We start from the raw sequence: 18,944 nt of genomic DNA on the forward strand, positions 1-18,944 counted from the left end.
TGATTTTGCAGCATGTGCTGACCTCGGTTTTCTTCATTTGTATGTGTCAAGAGATGTTACCGTCAATTTATTATCTTTTCACCTTTTGCCATTTTTTACATACAATCACAGAATGGTTTGGGTTGGAAGGGATGTCAAAGATCATCTAGTTCCAACCCCCCTGCCATGGGCAGGGACACCTTCCACTAGACCAGGTTGCTCAAAGTCCCATCCAGCCTGGCCCTGAACGCTTCCAGGGTTGGGGCATCCGCAACTTCTCTGGGCAACCTGTTCCAGTGCCTCATCAGCCTCATGGTGAAGAATTTCTTCCTAGTATCTAATCTTTCAGTTTAAAGCCATTACCCTTGGTTCTGTCACTACATGTCCTTCTAAAAAGTCCCTCTCCAGCTTTCTTGTAGGCCCCCTTCAGGTACTCGAAAGCTGCTCTAAGGTCTCCTCGGAGCCTTCTCTTCTCCAGGCTGAACAACCCCACCTCTCTCAGCCTGTCCTCATAGGAGAGGTGCTCCAGCCCCCTGATCATCTTCATGGCCCTCCTCTGGACTCGCTCCAACAGGGCCATGTCCTTCTTATGTTGGGGGCCCCAGAGCTGAACGCAGTACTCCAGGTGGGGTCTCACAAGAGCAGAGTGGAGGGGGAGAATCACCTCCGTCGACCTGCTGGTCACGCTTCTTTTGATGCGGCCCAGGATACGGTTGGCTTTCTGGGCTGCAAGCACACATTGCTGGGTCATGTTGAGCTTCTCATCTACTGACACCCCCAAGTCCTTCTCCTCAGGGCTGCTCCCAATCCATTCTCCGCCCAGCCTGTATTTGTGTTTGGGATTGCCCCGACCCATGTGCAGGACCTTGCAGTTGGCCTTGTTGAACTTCATGAGGTTCTCACGGGCCCACCTCTCGAGCCTGTCAAGGTCCCTCTGGATGTCATCCCTTCCCTTCAGCGTGTCAACTGCACCACACAGCTTGGTGTTATTAGGAAACTTGCTGAGGGTGCACTCAATCCCACTGTCCGAGTGGACAACAAAGATGTTAAACCAGTGCCAGTCCCAATACCAACCCCTGAGGAACGCCACTCGTCACTGGTCTCCACTTGGACATTGAGCCATTGACTGCAAGCAACTCTTTGAGTGCGACCATCCAGCCAATTCCTTATTGACCAAGTGGTCTATCCGTCAAACCAATGTCTCTCCAATTTAGAGACAAGGATGTTGTGTGGGACAGTGTCAAATGCTTTGCATGAGTCCAGGTAGACGACGTCAGTTGCTCTTCCCTTATCCACCAATGCTGTAACCCCATTGTAGAAGGCCACCAAATTTGTCAGTCAAGAGCTGTGTTTCCTGGATACAATTAAAATGGCAAGTGGTGCCATTTGTTAATTTTGAAAAAAAAGTACATCTGCTGGTTTTGAGAGTATTGCAGAATGTTTTTACCAAGCTATTGTTGAAGAGGACCAAAAGATGCTTAAGAATTTGAGGTTTTTCGGAGTGGCTGAGTTTGCAGCTGGAACAGACTCAAAAAAATTCGGGTTATGTATAATAGTAATATTTCACCTTTGTTCGGCACTTTCCGTGAGCAAATCTCAAACTCCTCTACGGAAGAGATCAGTACTAGTATTTCAGTTTTGTAAGTTAAAATAGACATGGGGAGTTGGAGAGCAACTTTGGTGAATTCACCAAGGCGGCAAAAGCAGGGCATAGAGCCCTGAATTGAAAATCCTGATACAGTGTCTGATGACTTGATCACACCAGCTTGACAATAAAATATATGGGAATAGAGCATGTAATTGATAATGCAGCAGTTAAATGGGTTTCCTGATAACATTCTCCCGAAGCTAATTTGTTTTCAATGTACAAAAATTAACATGCTATGTTTTGCATGCCTTCATTTCCTGCAGCATTAAGGGGTCTCTGTGGCAGGTAACATATATTGCATAATGTTTGCTTTCACGGAAAGCGTCAAGTTTTCCAGGCACTTTACAAGAATTCACCAAAGTCTGTCTCCTCTAATACTGGTATATCAATTTCTGCTTGTATAGAAGACAAGTAAGGCAGAGATGGTGTGCTGTGGCCTTGCCTGGATCAGCCCAGAGCTGGTCCCAGGCGCTGAGCTTCCAGCCCCCAGTCCTGTGCTCAGAACGTCCTCTTTTCTCCAGCAGCTAAAGAAGATGTCACTGAGAAGTGCTGTTAGGTTTAAAAAAACCAGTTAAACTGGAAGTTTATACTTCCAGTTAAACTGGAAGTATATTTAGAAATGTGGTTAAAGAACATGGTTTGGACTAATGTTTCACGCCTATTAAAAATGAATGATTTTACAAAGAATTAATTTACTGCTTAGTCGGGAGCAATTGTTGTGACTCAAGGTGCAGCTGAACGTGTCTCTGAATTGGTAATGCGTGGCGTCTGTGAAGACTGGGATGTGTCAGGTCAGAGCATGTTAGATCTAGATAGTCAAAATAAACCGAAGGGAGCAGAGTGTGCAGGTGGAACAGACCAAGAAATGGGGCTGCTGTTCTGCACAAGAAGTGATGCTTGCTCCCGGGTCATAGCACTAGGAACTCACTTTTTCTCCCCCCTCCACCCTGCCATCACATCGCCGCAGAATGGTTCAAAGCACTTTGGTCTCTAATAATAATCCTTAGCGCTTACACAGCACTTTGCACATTCTGGGCGTTTTACAAAAGTTACCTTGTTAATCCATGCAACAGCCCTTTGAGGGTGGAAAAAATAATTATCTCTGTCAGACCGCACCTTTTGGGATGTGCCAATACAAGTGAATTTGGAGGCCTCGGCACTGGGAACGCCGGGATGACGTGGCTCTGCAGGGAAGGAGGGGCTGTGCAAAGGAGCGCTGCAAGGAGGAAACTTTAAAAATGAGGGAAGAGGGTTTCCTGCGGTACAGGTGAGGGTTGAGCGCTGGGGTGGGGTTTATCGGTGCTGCCTGGTTGCAGGGGAGACTTCTCCAGAGGAAGGTGACCTCCCAGGAAGAGGGGCTCAGCAGCTACGTAAAGAGAATGGAAAGATGTGCTTGCCTTATGTGGGCCGTAGGAAGCAGTTGGAAAGTAAGAGGACAAAACGGGGGTGCTTTTCCCATGTTAAGGAGGCCAAGAGCCAAATCCAGCAACAGGGGACAACAGAACCTATTCAGGGCTGCAAAGAACTTTGTGATTAAAATAGTTTATTCAAAGGTTGACAAAGGGCAAGATGCTGCCTCCTGCCCCCATGAGAGAGGTCACAGGAAGGCTGCCTGGACCTGGCTGCTGCTGTTCTCAACCGGTCCGAGAGCATTAGAAAACTGCTGAACGAATTCTTATTTATTTATTTATTGAACAGTTACATTACTTGTACTTGAAAAGCAAATGCTGGGTTTGTAGAGTTGCCAGTTTTTATAATGGCTCCTAACAGATGCTGCCCACCCTGGGCTGTATTTCAAAGGCTTTTGCACTGAACAAGTGCTGCTGAACATGTGCAGCCTTGTTTGCTGCCACACAACACTGGCTGAGGCAAAGGTGAAGCTAAATATATTGCGCTGACTCGTGTTAAACCTTCCAGGGCTGGTGGGTTTTACAGCTGCCTTTCATTTTAGGGTAAGTGTAAAAAGCAATTTTGGTCTTTTAGAAAAACAAATAACTGTAACAATGGATGTGTTGCACAGAAGTGGAGCACAATTGCCCAAAGAGTGAACCTGGGACCTACCCCAATGGGGGACTGGGAAGGGCAGGTGTTAGGGAGAGCACAGGCTGGTGAGCTCTGCAAAAAATATCCTTGTATCTCTCCCAAACCACATTTCATGCTGAAAAAGAAGAGTGTTCTAGGAAGAAAAATACAGACCTATTTTGGTTTCAAGTTTACAATCACTGGTATTTTTAGGAAACACTCTATTTATCTCAACATTTATTGAAGTCGGACCTATTTAGTGGGCCTTCAGATGAGATGTGCAAAACCTTATAATTTCATCTTATGCCACAGATTTGTCCTTCTCTTGCTTTATTCTTTTCTCTCCATTCGTCTGCTTTGCATCCTCTTTCCTATGTTGGAAGATGCCCAGTCCCTTGCAGACAGTGCTCCCTTAGCCTGCTGGGGCTGGCCTTCTGCGGCTGGGAATTTCCTTCCTAATTTCTTAATAAGTTAATCAAGCTGCTTTCTGTGAAGCTCACAAAACCTTCGATACTACAGAGAACTCTTAACTTTATATTGATACCTGATGAAAGCCAATGTGGGTAATTATTCCAAGACTGAATAAGCTGTTTGGAATGGGTGGAGTATTAGACGTATTTCTCTATTCCTAGAACATCAGTACTTCTGAGTTATTTGGGAACATCGATAAAGCAGTTACAATGATATTTAGCTCTTCCACACTGCTGTTCTTTTCAGTGCATTGTGTAAGCTTCTTTTATTTAATCTTATCAATGAGGAGGTTATTTGGTAAAATTTTCTGTGCTCTTTTTTTTGTTATAGCTACCTCATGGGGAGAAACTGATCTTTATTAAACAGATTTGTTTAGTCATGCTCTCAGATACGAAGATGTGTGAATGTTCTGACTGTAGATATACTGCAGGTTATTTTGGTCATATGCTGTCACAAATATGCAACGGGGATTCTGAGAGATTGATTGCGAGAAATAGGATGCTTACTTAGGTCAGAGTTATGTTTGCATTGCTGGAGACAGTTAATCATGTCAGCTGCATGTATGTACGTGTATCCTTGCATTGGAAATCTGCTTTATAGTGTAGAGCGTAAAACATGTCACTTAGCTTAAACTAGGTTTGCGCTGGTCCCTGGTTAATCCTATGGCTCTCAGAGTAGCTGCAGCTAATGGAAGTACAGCAAGATTTCAAACATGCAAGCGTTTCAGCGTGAATCCTATCTGACCTTTCAGCAATGTCATTAGTTTTTAAGTTACTTTCGTGGATTGGTTTCTCTGCTGCCATAATTCAGCTGTAGGATGGCATATCACTTAGTTCCTTTTCTGTTTTTGATGGGAATGACGCACATTGATGTTAGTGGTAATTATGTGTGTACACTGAGAACAGGATCTATCCCAGATGTTTCCCGAGTCACAGATTCCTTCCCTGTGAGTTTGTCAGGTTCTTTGATCATTCAACATTCACTGTTTTGAAAATGTAAAGCAATTTCAGGCTTACAAGTCTACCTTATTACCACAGAACTGCAGTAGAAGAACAGTGGTGAGATAATGCAGACCAGACTGTCACTGCTAGATTAAATAAAAGCTATTTATTGTGTTCTTGTTCTTGCATTGAAGCAGTAGGAGATTTCAATGTTTGAAGATCGCAGCATCAGGCCTTTAGCAGCAGTTTGTGTTGTTTTGATTTAAATAAAAAATGAAACTGTCATATGCCATGGAGTTGGTGCCCATAGCCAGAACCTAAACCTGTTGTTCCAAAAGAAAAGAAGAAAGCTACAAAAAGTGGCAACTCCACAAAAAAAAAAAAAGGCAGTAGACTTAATTAAACCTCTTAGCACTGGAGCAGTGCGGGGAGATGATGTCCTGAAGGTGGTGGCCTTCAAACCACCATGACAAGAAGCTTCCTTAAAAACAGCACCTTGGCAGTGTCCTCAAGGTTGACAAACATAGATGATTTAGGATCAAAGGCAAAGTAAGTACTAATGTTCTTCTCATCAAATTGCCCTGTTATTTGATCTCTTCATTTTATATTAAAGATAATGCACTGATCTTTTCTGCCAGTCTCATCTATCTTATATGGCATTGAGACAACTCGGCTTTGAAGTAGTTCATCACAGGCAAGCATTTCAAAGTCCATATCAGAATCTTTTAAGATCAGCTGTTAATGATACACTTTTGCCAGGTAGAGATGCCGGTAGCTTGGGCATGGATGGATTGATAAGAATATTGAGGTTGATGTCAATAATTCTGTATTCCTTTTGTTTGTTTTCCCAGCCTGATGTATTTGTGGTGTGTATGCTCATATACATCTATTTGACATTATTTGCTGTGGAGTCATGAGTCTGAAAGACAAGATCAAGTGATATGTCCAATGCATCAGTCATAGGAAGCAAAAAACCACAAAAACAATGTTGTGCTTTGATGATTAAATTGAATAGCTCTGGGCTTCTTTAATCCCCTCCTAAATGTTTATTGGTGGGTAGGTTTTTAACTGTTTTAGTGTTCCTGCTTCAGAGAGGGATTTTCTGTTGGTGTAGAGGAAGAAGGTAAACAAAAATCTGTAGGGATTTTTCAGTCTATATGTCTGGATTATCCTGATCTGTTTGGACAGTTTGCTATGGAAATAATGGCTGTGATGCAGTAAGCTGTTTTGGTTTTTGAGGGAACCTACTTCAGTGGGTGTAGTGATCTTAAGGAATGAAAATTGTTTGAAAATTGACAACTCTGCCTTTAATGTTAGTAACTCTAATGTTTCATTTCTTGCACTGTTTTTTCTTTTTTGCCTCAATGTTTCAATTGGTCAACTGAAATCGTTAAAAGCTGCCTTAGATAATGACAGCTATCCATGATTAGTCAGTGTTGTTGCAGCACTCTGTACACGTTGAAGGTGCCCAGTGACAGTCTTGCTCTTGCTTCCACTGAAGCTGACAGCTGTGACCTCGTGGGAGTAGCGTTTCCTCCATTCTGAGCCCTTCTGAAACCATCTCCCTTAAATTTCTATGAAATGTAAGAATTTAAAGTTAGTAGCAGTCAATGCTATTAAAAGTATTGTATTAAGATATATGCATATCCTTAACAAAGGCTTTTTTTCACATTTTGAAAACAAGACTTTTTTTTTTTTTAAACCACTTTCTGGTTTCTTGTGCATTGTCATTTCATTCGTATTCTGCAAAACCCTTTTCTGCATGTAAGGTATCTCAAGTCAGTTTGTAGCACTCTTCTTTTCCTCAATGCTGAACTTCCTCTGAGCAGAAGCTATCTTCAGTGTTGAATTTTGCAACGGTTTTTCAAAGCATAAAAAAAAAACCCTGCTGGAATGTGGCTTGTAATCTCAAGCTTCCAGGAGTTTGATAAGTCTACATCTATTCTGTTTTGGCACTCTGACAGTGAATTTCCTCATGAAGATATTGCCTGTCGACAGAATTTTGAAGGTAAAGCAAAATCGTCTTTAAAATTTACCAGCCTATGCACAAATCTGTTTCTGTCCTTTACCGGAATTACGATATGAAAAGTTAGTGACATTTATTGTTCATTCTATGGCCATTACTTGTCATAAGGAGTGGAGTTGTGTATGGCTTGGATACAGCACCTGAATATTACCTTTCAAAATTAGACATCGGCATTATTTTTGTGAGAGAGAACACTATTTTAAATTATCGGTTATTTATTCCATAGTGTGTTACTGTTCTTTTATTAGACAAGAAATAGCTGTTACCCTCACATGACTCTTAGAAGTATAGGCCTGAGAGAATAGATATGGAAGATTTCTGAATCATGTCCCCTGCTACGGCAAGCAATCTCAGCCTATCGTGTCAGCTTGTGAAATGTTTGGGCCTATCATCTTAAAACTGAAGTTTTATTTTCATTTTGTCATTCCTTTATTCTTCTGCACTGTTCAGAACTGGCAAAAGCTGAATGTGATCCTGACTGATGCCTGAACATAATGCTTTGTGTTTCTGTGAATGGTAAACTGCTCCCAGTCAATCTGTTTCAGTCTGCTGGGGTTAAACACCTCTTTTCAAGACAATTTGGCTTAGTATTGTATCCCTGTAATGTAGTTCTGTATCCTAGGATGTGATCGTTATCCACCTTTGGGTGAAAGAGGACTCCTCCACCTTGTCTCCCAGCTTGCTTTCCCGCATTTCTCTTTGTAAAAACATAATTAAAATCTTCCATTCAGAACTATTCTTAATTTTAAAATCCTCTAATTATGTGCTTTATTCAGAGAAAAAGCTACAAGAAGATGAAGAAGTATTGCATAAATAATGGATTATGGCATCAGGCTACAAAGCGGTGTCACGCATAATGCTGTTGCCCTACTTTCTTGTGTCACATTGGCTGAAAGTTTTAATTATAGCTTTTTTCCTGACTGGTGACATGTTCAGTGCTCACAATGTCAGGTCAAAGGTTGGTGGTAATGGTTAGCTAAAAATAACTCCAAAAGTGTTATTTATACCTGAGAAAGAACACGGGGTGTTGTTACTTGTGTTTTCTGGGGATTTTTTCCTTTGTTTTGTTTTGTTTTTAATGCAGCCTGATCATGAAAATGTCATTTGGCATAAGCAGAGGTTATGTTTTAGACTGATCATTGTACCAAACCATTATAAATAATTCTCACCACATTTCAGACACTATCCAAGGTATTTTGATTCTGTTTTACTTATTATTTTCTTTTCAATGTAGCATTTTGTTTCTTTAAAGTTTAATGACATAGAAGAGCCTGCTGCCGAGCTGACAGGGCTGCCTGGCAGGACTACCCCACCCTCCTTCTTGAAAGACTAAGTATCTTGCTGCCTGGGGTAGACATCCATATGCCAAGTCTTCCCTGGGGCTGTGGCAGTAACAGCTCGTCCCCTGCTGCTGTTGCGTTTGGGGCGTTGTGTTACGCTGTCCTTTCTCCTTCTTCAAACGCTGAGTGTCATCTTGGCCGTTTTGTGGTGTTTTCCTCTCTCTCTGCCAAAAGGCAGAAAGAATAATACTCTAGAGGATGGTCGCTCCAGTGTGTTAAAGCAAAACAATGGACTAATGTACTTCTGAAGACAAGAGTGGCTCTGAGTGTGGATGGAGCGCTGGCAGGGTGATGCGAGAGGACTCCGCTGCAGACAATGAGCGAGCCCTTTGTTTCTCATGATTGCCATAGCTGTTGCAAACACAAATACTCATTGCAGAAGAGATGGCAGCAATGTTTTCAGCTCGCACAGAGCCAGCCGTATCTTCTCTAGGCAAATTTGTGAGCAGTGTACGTGTATATGTACTTATACAGTAATATAATAATGGATCTCTTATTCCTGAGCACATGAATGAGTGCTCAGGAGAAGAGTATGTCTTTGTATCTTATGACATGGGGGAAGGAAACTCTAGGCTAATTAGCAACAGTATTCTTAAGGAGAAATTATTTCAACCTCATTTTTTCATTACGGTCTTTGAAAACATGGAGCTCCTTCTCTGCAGTGCTCTGAAGAGCCTGGTGTTTCCTACCCCTCCTGACCTCCCAAGGGGGGACTCGGGGCTGCAAGAGTGGTGTGCGCTTTCCACGCTCGCGCACATGTCCTTCAGGGGTGGGATAGTTAGAATGAGACACCTTTATTTTGATGTTTCTGGCTTGGCAACAGAGTTAGTTTTTTGTTGACAGTTTTGTCAGGGTTCTGTAGGGCTGAGGTTGCATTACTTTGTTTTCTGAAAGCCTTCTGTACTTTGGGAACTAAGATAAAAATAAGCTTAATCGTCAGAGGATACATTTCATAGGACTTGAGCTTCATGAGTCTTCGTATATTTAATGATATTTAATACATGAAACAGAGCTGGCGATCTACAAATTGAAAGCTTGTTATGTCATTGCCCATCTCCTGTGTTAGGCAGCTCCTGAAATCAGACCAGAAGTTTCATATTTTATAATGGTATAGTTGGGGTTTTTTTCTATGCTAAAGAGCAGTGGAGGAATAAAAGAAAGAGCACTGCCTGTCCTGTGAAGAAATTGTTCTCTCTTTTTGACTCGCTGCAGGAACTGTCTGTGTGAGAGGAAGATTGTTTGTTATTGGTTGTCCCATTTAGGTCTTTGGCTGGACTTCTCTCATATCCTTCTGCTGCTCTTTTTGAACGTGAGCATCCATGCAACTCACGCCGCCTCCTGACACGCGGAGCTACTGGCTGTCCCTCATGCATGTCTATCTCCTGCCAGTGGACACGGGGAGGGTGGAATGGGGAAGGAGCAAGAGTGTTTCTTCTTCCTTTCCCAGCTGGAAATCTTCACCACTACCGCAAGCCATCCCAGGCAGCACAGACCTCCCTCAGGAGCGTGGCAGCAGGCTTGATGGCCACTGTAAGAAAGGTCTCATGGACAGGTGTTTTCATTTTCCTGTGGCCGAGGCTGGCATCTCTGGCAGTTCAGTCTACGTAACCTGGACTACGCACAACCTGGTATCAAGCTGAACAGTTGTACTTTCCCACAACTTTCCCACTGAGACTGACAGCTTGGGGCATGTCAATGTGTGAACTGTGCCGTAGTCACTCACACCTATCGCATGTGTTAAATGGAAGTTGAGAACATAAAATTAGGTTGCTTTGATCTTCTTACCGCTTTCCTATTAAATTTAAATCAGCGCCCAGCCATTTACAGTAATTCCCTTTTACCAAAACGTGGAAAACCTGCTTAAGCCGATGCCTTCATTCGGTTAAACGAATCCCACCTTGGCTGTCCCAGAGATGCGTGACGTAACCAGCGGCTCCTTTAGCCTATGTCTTTGTGCAACACAAAGTAGATGCTGGAGTCGTGCTCTTATCTGGGGGCTTGGGGATGTTTTTGAAGATAGGTAACAGCTTGAGAGTAACAACGTGATCTGTAATTTAGCTTTATGATTTTATCAGCAGCTTTTTTTGACCATCTCAGAAGTAGAACGCCAGGTCTCCTGGAGGACCTTTAGGCTACAGAAACCACAAGTAGTTTTTCCATGCATATTTCTTCTCTTCCCCTAACATTTAGTGGTGGCCTCAGCAGGAATTTGGAGGCTGTGCAGACTATGTATGTGCTGCCTGAACATGTGCGTGCCTGAAATTTCATTCACAGTTACTGTGCTGTAAGTGCAGCCTAGTCGGGGGCTTGGTCATACTTTCTGTGTTCCAGCCCCAGCTCTGAAAAACTTTGGGGTAAAATTTTATTCCTTCTTTCTCTACTTCCCAGTACGTATGATAGAGTTAAGCTCACCCAGCTCAGAGGAGTATTTTGAAATATTATTAATTTTAACTTATTTTGCTTTGGAAATACAAAATACTGTATAAAGAATGTATGGTCTTTATTTTAAAAGATTCAGGCTATATAAATGCTAATTTCTATCCTCGTTATTTTGTAGTGTGTGTATTAGTCATACAGTTGGGGCTTATGGATAGGGCCCTCTTTGAGACGAGAGAAAATTGTTTTAGTAGCAAAAGGAGATTATTTTTTTAAAATGAAAAGAAATTACTTCGCAACAAAGGGTTCATCTTCACTCCAGAGCTGCTGTTTGTGTCCTGAACAGCTCTGTTTGAATTTTTCAGATTCAGAACAATTCTGGGAAAAGCTGGTGATTAGATCAGAAGGACAAAAGGTTCTGTTGCTGACTCTGCTGTTGATTTCTCTATCTGTAAGATTTCATGAATGATCTTTACTAATAACTAGCACTGATAATTTAGTGGAGCACTTTGCCAGAGACTCTGGATAGGAGTAGCTGCAGAAGCACGTAGTGAATAGTGGTAACGGGTACTTCACTGTAGCCAGGCTCTCCAGAGCAGCTCTGTGGCTGGCTGGACTGTGGCAGCAGCATCGATCCTGGCTGCGCATCCTGGTCCCAGGCAGTCCAATGGGCCATTCAAGTGGCTTGGTCGCTAACAGCCTTGTTTCTGCCACGTGCATTTACATTATTGCTGTATTGCTTACATTTATGGTGGAAGGGCTGTTGCCAAGTTGGGGGCACAAAAAATAAGCGTCCTTGAGAGAACAGCTGGTAATTAACATGTCTTTGTGTTTCAGAGATGAGCGAAATCAGTCAATCATTGTCAGCGGGGAATCTGGAGCTGGAAAGACCGTCTCTGCTAAATATGCCATGAGGTACTTTGCCACGGTCAGCGGATCTGCCAGTGAAGCCAATGTTGAGGAGAAAGTCTTGGCCTCCAACCCCATCATGGAGGTAAGAGAGTTACTGCACTAACCCCCACCCTCCAGCTGCAGTTACTATTCTGTGCCTAACATAAGCATTCAATAGAGAGAGCAATCCATACTTTTTTTAAGGATCAAAGAACCTAGAATAAATATATTTTTAAATTGTGGTTTTAGTCCATTTAACAGGAGGTGCTTTAGGCTTCATTTTGTGTAGTATTTATGAAAGATTGAGAGAAGACGGGAGGTAATGTTTCAGTATTGTTAATGTATTTCACATAACAAAGTAATTATTATATGAATACTGCTTTAAATCTATTCAGCTTTGTAACACTGGTAGTTCCCAGACCGCTGGCCAAATGCAAGTGCAGAAGACTGTTTTTGTGTGTAAAATTCCAAAGAGGATTAAAACTTCTGGTCTTACCCACTGAACACATACATCACACAGAGGGGGCCAGTAGATTATACTCTGAAGTGAAGAGAGTTGTTGAGTAAAGCAAATGTTCAATTTTAGGAAATGAGATTAGGGAAGATAGAAAGCAAAGTTACATGAGATGCACACAGTTTCTTTCAGAGGGGAAAAACATGACAGAAGACATCATTTTGCTATAGTTAGCTCAGGCTGGTGTTTGAGTTCTGTAAATTTGTGCAACTAACTGTAATCAAGTCCCAAAGCCATTGGCTTGGGAGTGTAGGTGCTTGCAAGAGGCTATGAGATAACATGTACAGTTCTCTCCTGCTTCAGGATCTCTGTTCTGCAGGAAGCTCAGGAGATGCTGTAATTCCGATGTCTTGGCCAAGCAGAAAACATTTCTTAGGCTCATCTGAATTGCTTTTTGTGCCTTTGCCTTTGTGTAGGTTCAAGTTGTAGCTGAAGTTAAGGAACTATGTTAAGAAATGATTCACCAGAGATAAACAGTCTTGGGGGAATTCCTTGGGGGAAGTAGCACTGTCCGTAGGCACACACATGTGTATGTCTATGGGCAACCTAAGAAAATGCTTAGGACAACTGATACTTTGGTAAATGTTTAGCATCTCTCTGCAATAGTTTGAAGCATTAGTGGATAGACTTGAGTAAATGGAGTGCACGCCTTGAAATGTGAAATGTGAAGTGCTGCCATTGTTTTCTTTCTTAGGTATTTTTAAAAATGAACTATGTTTTATTCCTTCTTTCCTCCTGGTGTGAGGAGTCCATGATACTCAAACTATAGCTGCCCCATCCGAGTTGTGTGTGTTCTGTCACAAGGTAATTGTGCCTAGTTTGTGGTGCTGTGTGATGTTCCGAAAATGTTCCGTGGGATAAAACAAGCTGTGCCATGATGAGCAGGGGGCTCTGCTGTTGTGGGCTCCAAATGTCCAGCTATGGGAGGAAGCCGGGGGAGCTGAGCCTCGTCTCCGCAGGGGGTAGCTGCACCTACCCCAGCGGGAGCAGCCTGGGCCCTGGGGAGCAGCGGCAGTTTTGCAGGTGTGAGCTAATCCCAGAGTACTCCTTTCACTGCTCCAACGTTTGCAGTAAGTGTCGTACCTCCTTGGCCACGTTGAGATTCGGTGCGTGGCTAACAGGACCAGGGGTGCTGAACACCCCTTCTGCCTTTCCCTGCATACCGCAGAGGTGGTACCTGGGGCCACGCGGGCAGCCACGTCCTCACCGCCTGTCTGCTAAGGGGCAGCTACAGTAAGAGACTCTGCAGGATGGGTCTGCAGTTTGCTATTTGTTTGCTGGGTGAAATACTGAAATACTGAAAAACCTGTCTACAGGTTTCCCTGCACCACTGCTTTTGTTTGGTCTCAAAGCCTAAACCAAACATCCTTCTCTCTCACTCCTTGGACCCCACCTCCCAATCCGTGGCCATCAGCTTGCCACTAATTGTCTGATTTAATTTCCAAAGCAAGGACATTTAAATTGAGGACTAGAAATTAACTTTCCATCCATACTTTTATTTATCCAGGAAAAAACAATGGTGGTGCTTTATTTTTATTTTCTAGGGCTAACAACAATTTAATGAACTTGGATATATCTAAAATTTCAATTACTTTAAATATTATTATAATTGGATGAACGTTATCCTTTTAACTTCAAACATTTGAATGTTAAGCTTTAGAGTGAGTGTTGTGAAATCTGGTGTTGAGACAGACTCTAGGATAGCAAATTAATGTTTCAAACTCTTCAGTTGATAAAATGGCAGAAACACAGATTAACCCATGTAGATTAGGAAGAAAATGAGTAATTCATTTTAGAAACAGGAAACTCCTCATTTGCTAAGTTGATTGTAAAATCTTAGGAGCAGAAGGTCATTTCATTTTTTAATTTCTAATTGCACAACCTAAACAGCAGCATTTTATGAGCTACCATCATTAGTGTCAGAATTTCACATCATCTTTGCCTATCAAGTGACCACTATACATTTCTAGCAACTATTTGAATACTTAGTTTTGTAGTCAATAACTATATACAGTTTTCCTACTGCAAATGTAGAAATTGTCAAGTCTTAAACCACATCTTTATATGTAGTTTCCTGCCTCTCATTCTCTGTTACCCTGTATAGCTATGTGAATTGTACAGCTTAGTATGTACTCTGGTAAGCAGTCTTATAATACCAAAGACTTTCTTAACTTTTTTATAAGTAACACCTTTCAAAGTAATATTTCGTTTCTGAAAATTTTGTAATATTATATTGCTACCACCACCACCAAAATATATTACAGTAGCAATAATTTTAAAACACAAGAAGTGCAGTTTGAGTACGTTCAGTTTGAATGAATTCAGTATTTCTTAGAACCGCAGAGATGCAATTTGTTCTTATAGCCTTTATAGCAACTGTTCATCTGATACCCACTTTGACATCTGCTTGGTCAGGCGTGCGTGCTGCTGCTGCTGCTGCTGTAATGGGGTTTCTGAAAGTCTCATCCCCACTGTCCGTGCTGTACCCGGCTAGCCCTTGCCGATTCACTGGCCTTTTGGTTACCGATTTGGAATACCGATAGTCAGCATTGCTATTTGCTCTCATTTGTTTTTCCCAAGTTTTAATTCAGTAGAGAGTCCCTATGAATGGCTACATGGACTAGGAAACTAGGACATAGGTACAACTCTGTGTTCTGGAGTTACGGTGCACTTCAGAGTTGGGTACTTGATAACGTACACACAGTGGCATATGATAAAAGACAGTGTGCTGTATCTGAATTGCTTCAAATGCCATTCCTTTTGATACAGAGATATCTTTAGGATTTTTTTGGAAGGTGCATTGCTATATCATGTCTAAAACATGATCTAACTGAGAAGAGAAAATGCTTTTCCTTGAAGTTCAGCATGTTGTGATTTGCATGCCTTGAATTCTGATATATCCAACTGGTACCTGTTGGCGGGGTGAATCCTAACGCTGGTGAGGTAAGGCAGAGGTGGACCAAGACCATTTAGGAACCACAGTCGTCATTTGCCCTGGGCACCCCAAGACCACGTACTATAGAGGAAATACATTAAATATTGTTTATTGTGTATGAAGCTGCATTGAATTCATCTAAGAAAGTTAGGCACGTAGGGCGGCATTGAAGACTGCCTCTGAGTCAGTAACCAAGCTGCTGTGGAAGGCATTCAGTTTCAAGCAAATGACATAAGTTTGTACATGTTAATTTTTAGATTATATTTAGGCACCCAGTATGTATTTTATAATGAAACGTTTGCAGAACTAGTTTGAAAATGTGGTTGATTGTAGAGTAATAATAATAAAAAACTGTTAGCCAGACAGAACATAGGGGCTGTTTGCTGGACTATGGGTTTATGATAAGTAGACTTACAGAGGTTGCAAGTACTGTACATATATCTGTACACATACATGTATGAATATATACAGTGTGAAATAATTGTTATAGTTTTATTAAGTCCTTGGAAGAAATCTGAGTGTATGTGAGCATTCTGTTAGACTCTTTAATTCCCTTTAAAAGACTTCAGAGGGCAATAAAGGATTTTTGGCTGGAAAATTAGACTATGTGGAAGTGAAATCATTGCTAGGAAGATCAGCTCCTGATCCTGTGTTAATGAAATAACTGTATTTTGATGTAACTTGCTGACCAGGCAGAGATAGTTCTTTATTAAATGCTTGATTATTTTGAAAGCAGGACAAAATTAGTATTGTTAAGTGTTTATGAGCCATGTAGATGATTAAATAGATTTGATAATTTCTATAAGCTGTTTAACCTTTACAGTATTCCCTTTTTTCAGTCTATTGGAAATGCCAAAACTACGAGGAATGACAACAGCAGTCGCTTTGGGAAATACATTGAAATTGGTTTTGATAAGAGGTATCGAATCATTGGTGCTAACATGAGAACTTACCTCTTGGAAAAATCAAGAGTGGTGTTTCAGGTAATACTGGCGCAATCTTCTTATTGTATGTTTGTGTGACTATGCTGAAAGAAAAAAAAAAAAAGCTGTTGCTTGCTGATATTAGGTATCTCTCCTAAGAGATGGCTGTAATAGTGTATCTGTAATATAGCCCATGTGGGGAGGGGGGAGAAAAGGAAAACCGAGTCAGCCCTTCATTATATGAATTATTCGTAGTTGTAAAATGTGTATTAAAAAGGCTGTGTATTTAAACATGAAATACTTTCAGTGCAGTACTAAATATGGTTTGTGCTTACCTTAGCATTATGGAATAGGGCTTCAAAACCTAGCAGAAACCACTCATGCTCAAGAAGAGCTCTCTGTTGTGGTTTGTAAAGCTGCCATTTTAGCTCACTTTCAATCTCTTGTTAACACCCACTGCTATCACAATAATTACGAATGAGTCTTAATTGCCATTATGTAGGTAAATGAGAATATGTAATTTCATCTTTCTTGAACTCTCTCTTCATTTTGGTATTTCATACTTGAACCGATCCACAACCTTTTTGTCTCCCACACTTCCTCTCCATCTTTGCCTACCTTATAGTCTAGCGCTCAGTAAAAATGGACTTATCCTTGACTGGCTGCCTAAAGGTATAAAACAAATAATTACAGTTTGCATTGTGTAGGGGTGTTACGTGAAGTACTGTTGTATATATTAAAAATAAGAGAGGCTTCTTGCACATGGTTTAGCTGGAAGAGAGTATTTTTTCTTTTTTTTTTTCTTTTTTGTTTTGTTTTGAAGTTATGAAATTTAGAGCACTGAAGTTCAGAACTATGGTGTTGGTCATGAGTCATAACCTTCTGAGCTGTCTTCGTCCTTCATTTTAAAATTCCAGCTTTGCCTTGGCAAGAAAGATATTCCCTTCACCAGCTTACTATAAAAGCTGAGGCGAATGGTATTAGTTATTTTTGGAAAATGAAAAGCTTTTAAATGTGATCGTTTCACCCACCCATAGAATCCTGATCTATATTTAGTAGTAATCCACAGCTCTGAAAAGTGAAATCATACATTTTTTTGAAATTAAAATGTCTGCATGCTTCTTGCTGTTGAAAATGGATTAAATTAATCAAGAAGGAAATGATAGATGCTGATTTATCTTTCCTTTTTCCATGCAGCTTCTATGCTTTTAATGTAATGCTAGAGAAAGCGTTAAACATAGTAACTCTTTTCTACTCATGGATGTTTCTGGCACTTGTTAGGCTGTGAAAAATAATCAATTCCTTTCTTTTTAAAGGCAGAAGAGGAGAGAAATTACCACATCTTTTACCAACTTTGTGCCTCTGCAGCATTACCTGAGTTTAAAACTCTACGATTAGGTATGAAATTCACATTCATTGTGTTGTGCAATTGTAGGTACAGAGCAGCATCTCTGAGCTTTTTGAGCCATAGAACCAAAAGAAGAATTGCTGGCTTTTAAATTCTAAACTTTCAAATACTAACATATATTGAAAATAACTAAAATGGCAGATCTCAAACTTTGTGGTTTTTTAGATAAAATGAAAGTAAGATTTGTTTATTCAGCATACTCTAATACAGTGCAGTTGTAATCACCAGGACTTACTATGTCCTGCATTCCAGAGTAGCTTTCCAGTGGTGAGGGTGAAATTCTCTTCTCTTGGTCCTTTAAAACGTTTTTTCCATGGCTCCAGCTAATAGAGAATTTTACCATTTCTGGTATGAGCACCTGAAAAGCTTATTTGCATACTTTCAGTTGGGCTGTTACCAACAATTACTTTACCATCTCTGCTAACCTGGTGATCACAAAACCAATAAGTGAAATTTTTCATTTTTTGAAATTAAAATGTTGTTAAAAGAAAGGTTTCTCATTTAACAAGAACTGGTACTTTGTAAAAGAAAGGCATGATGATGACCTTGGGGCGGGCAATCACCTCATCATTTTTAAAATTCAGTATAAATTTCAGTGCTGCTTGTATATTTTTAAAAGTTAGCTTCATAGTGGGAAAACTGCACAGCCTGTCAGTGCTGATTTCTGAAATACCATTCTGGTTTTAAAGTGTTTCTCTGCTCTTCTGCACCATCCGGGCATATGTAGGATTCACATCTGCTGACACAGGAAAGAAAGGAACTGATGTAATTATAACTAAAGAAGCCATTTAGCAGACTCCTCTTTCAGCGTTCTTGAAACCTTAGCAGATCAGAAGAAAAGGAGTCTGTTACTGCAGCGGGAAGCATAGCCTCTGAAACCATAGGAATTTACACAGTACCCAGGAGAGCTACTGCTCTCCCAGTGGAGCCCAGCGCTGTCCCCAGAGTGGTATAAAGCTATCAGTTCTCCAGCCACGACTTCTCGGCCAGAACGGATCACAGATACTCATAAGACTAAACCAGACCATAAATTAGAAATGAGAAGAAAATGGGCAAAACAGAATTTTTTAAATACCCTGATGCAATAATAGCATAATAATATCTGCCACACAATTCTAAAGTGCTGCTGCTGTCAACTCTGCACCTACCACTTCTTGGCTGGTTGGCTCAGACTTGGAGAATAATTGCTTCCAAAGTGACTGTTCCACAGGTGTGGAAGTCTGAACCAAGTTTAGGTAGAGAATATGCTTGAGGGCTTATTGTAGGAACCAGGTAGCTTAAGAATACCTATTTGCACTGTTAAATCTTGAAAAAATTCTTCTCCAGAATAAGTGGGTCCTGTGAGCCAGAAGGCAAAAATATACTGACATATTTCAAATCATGGATTCTGCCAAGAGCAACTTAATCATTACACAGCTTTAGAGATGTGCCATGAATTTCTGCATCAGTGTGTGTAAAAGATTTGTTTTT

At 41.1% G+C, this 18,944-nt stretch overlaps 1 protein-coding gene across 1 annotated transcript in view; it reads left to right on the forward strand.

The window, feature by feature from the left end:
* MYO5A (myosin VA) overlaps nucleotides 1-18,944 on the forward strand; it is a 93,033-nt gene that overhangs the window by 23,596 nt on the left and 50,493 nt on the right. Inside the window, exons 5-7 of the mRNA XM_059824173.1 lie at nucleotides 11,641-11,797; nucleotides 15,983-16,126; nucleotides 17,383-17,464. Of these exons, the coding sequence (XP_059680156.1) occupies nucleotides 11,641-11,797; nucleotides 15,983-16,126; nucleotides 17,383-17,464 (383 nt within the window). The remainder of the gene's footprint in view (nucleotides 1-11,640; nucleotides 11,798-15,982; nucleotides 16,127-17,382; nucleotides 17,465-18,944) is intronic.

Source organism: Gavia stellata, chromosome 13 (genome assembly GCF_030936135.1).
Source record: "Gavia stellata isolate bGavSte3 chromosome 13, bGavSte3.hap2, whole genome shotgun sequence".
NCBI lineage: Eukaryota > Metazoa > Chordata > Aves > Gaviiformes > Gaviidae > Gavia > Gavia stellata.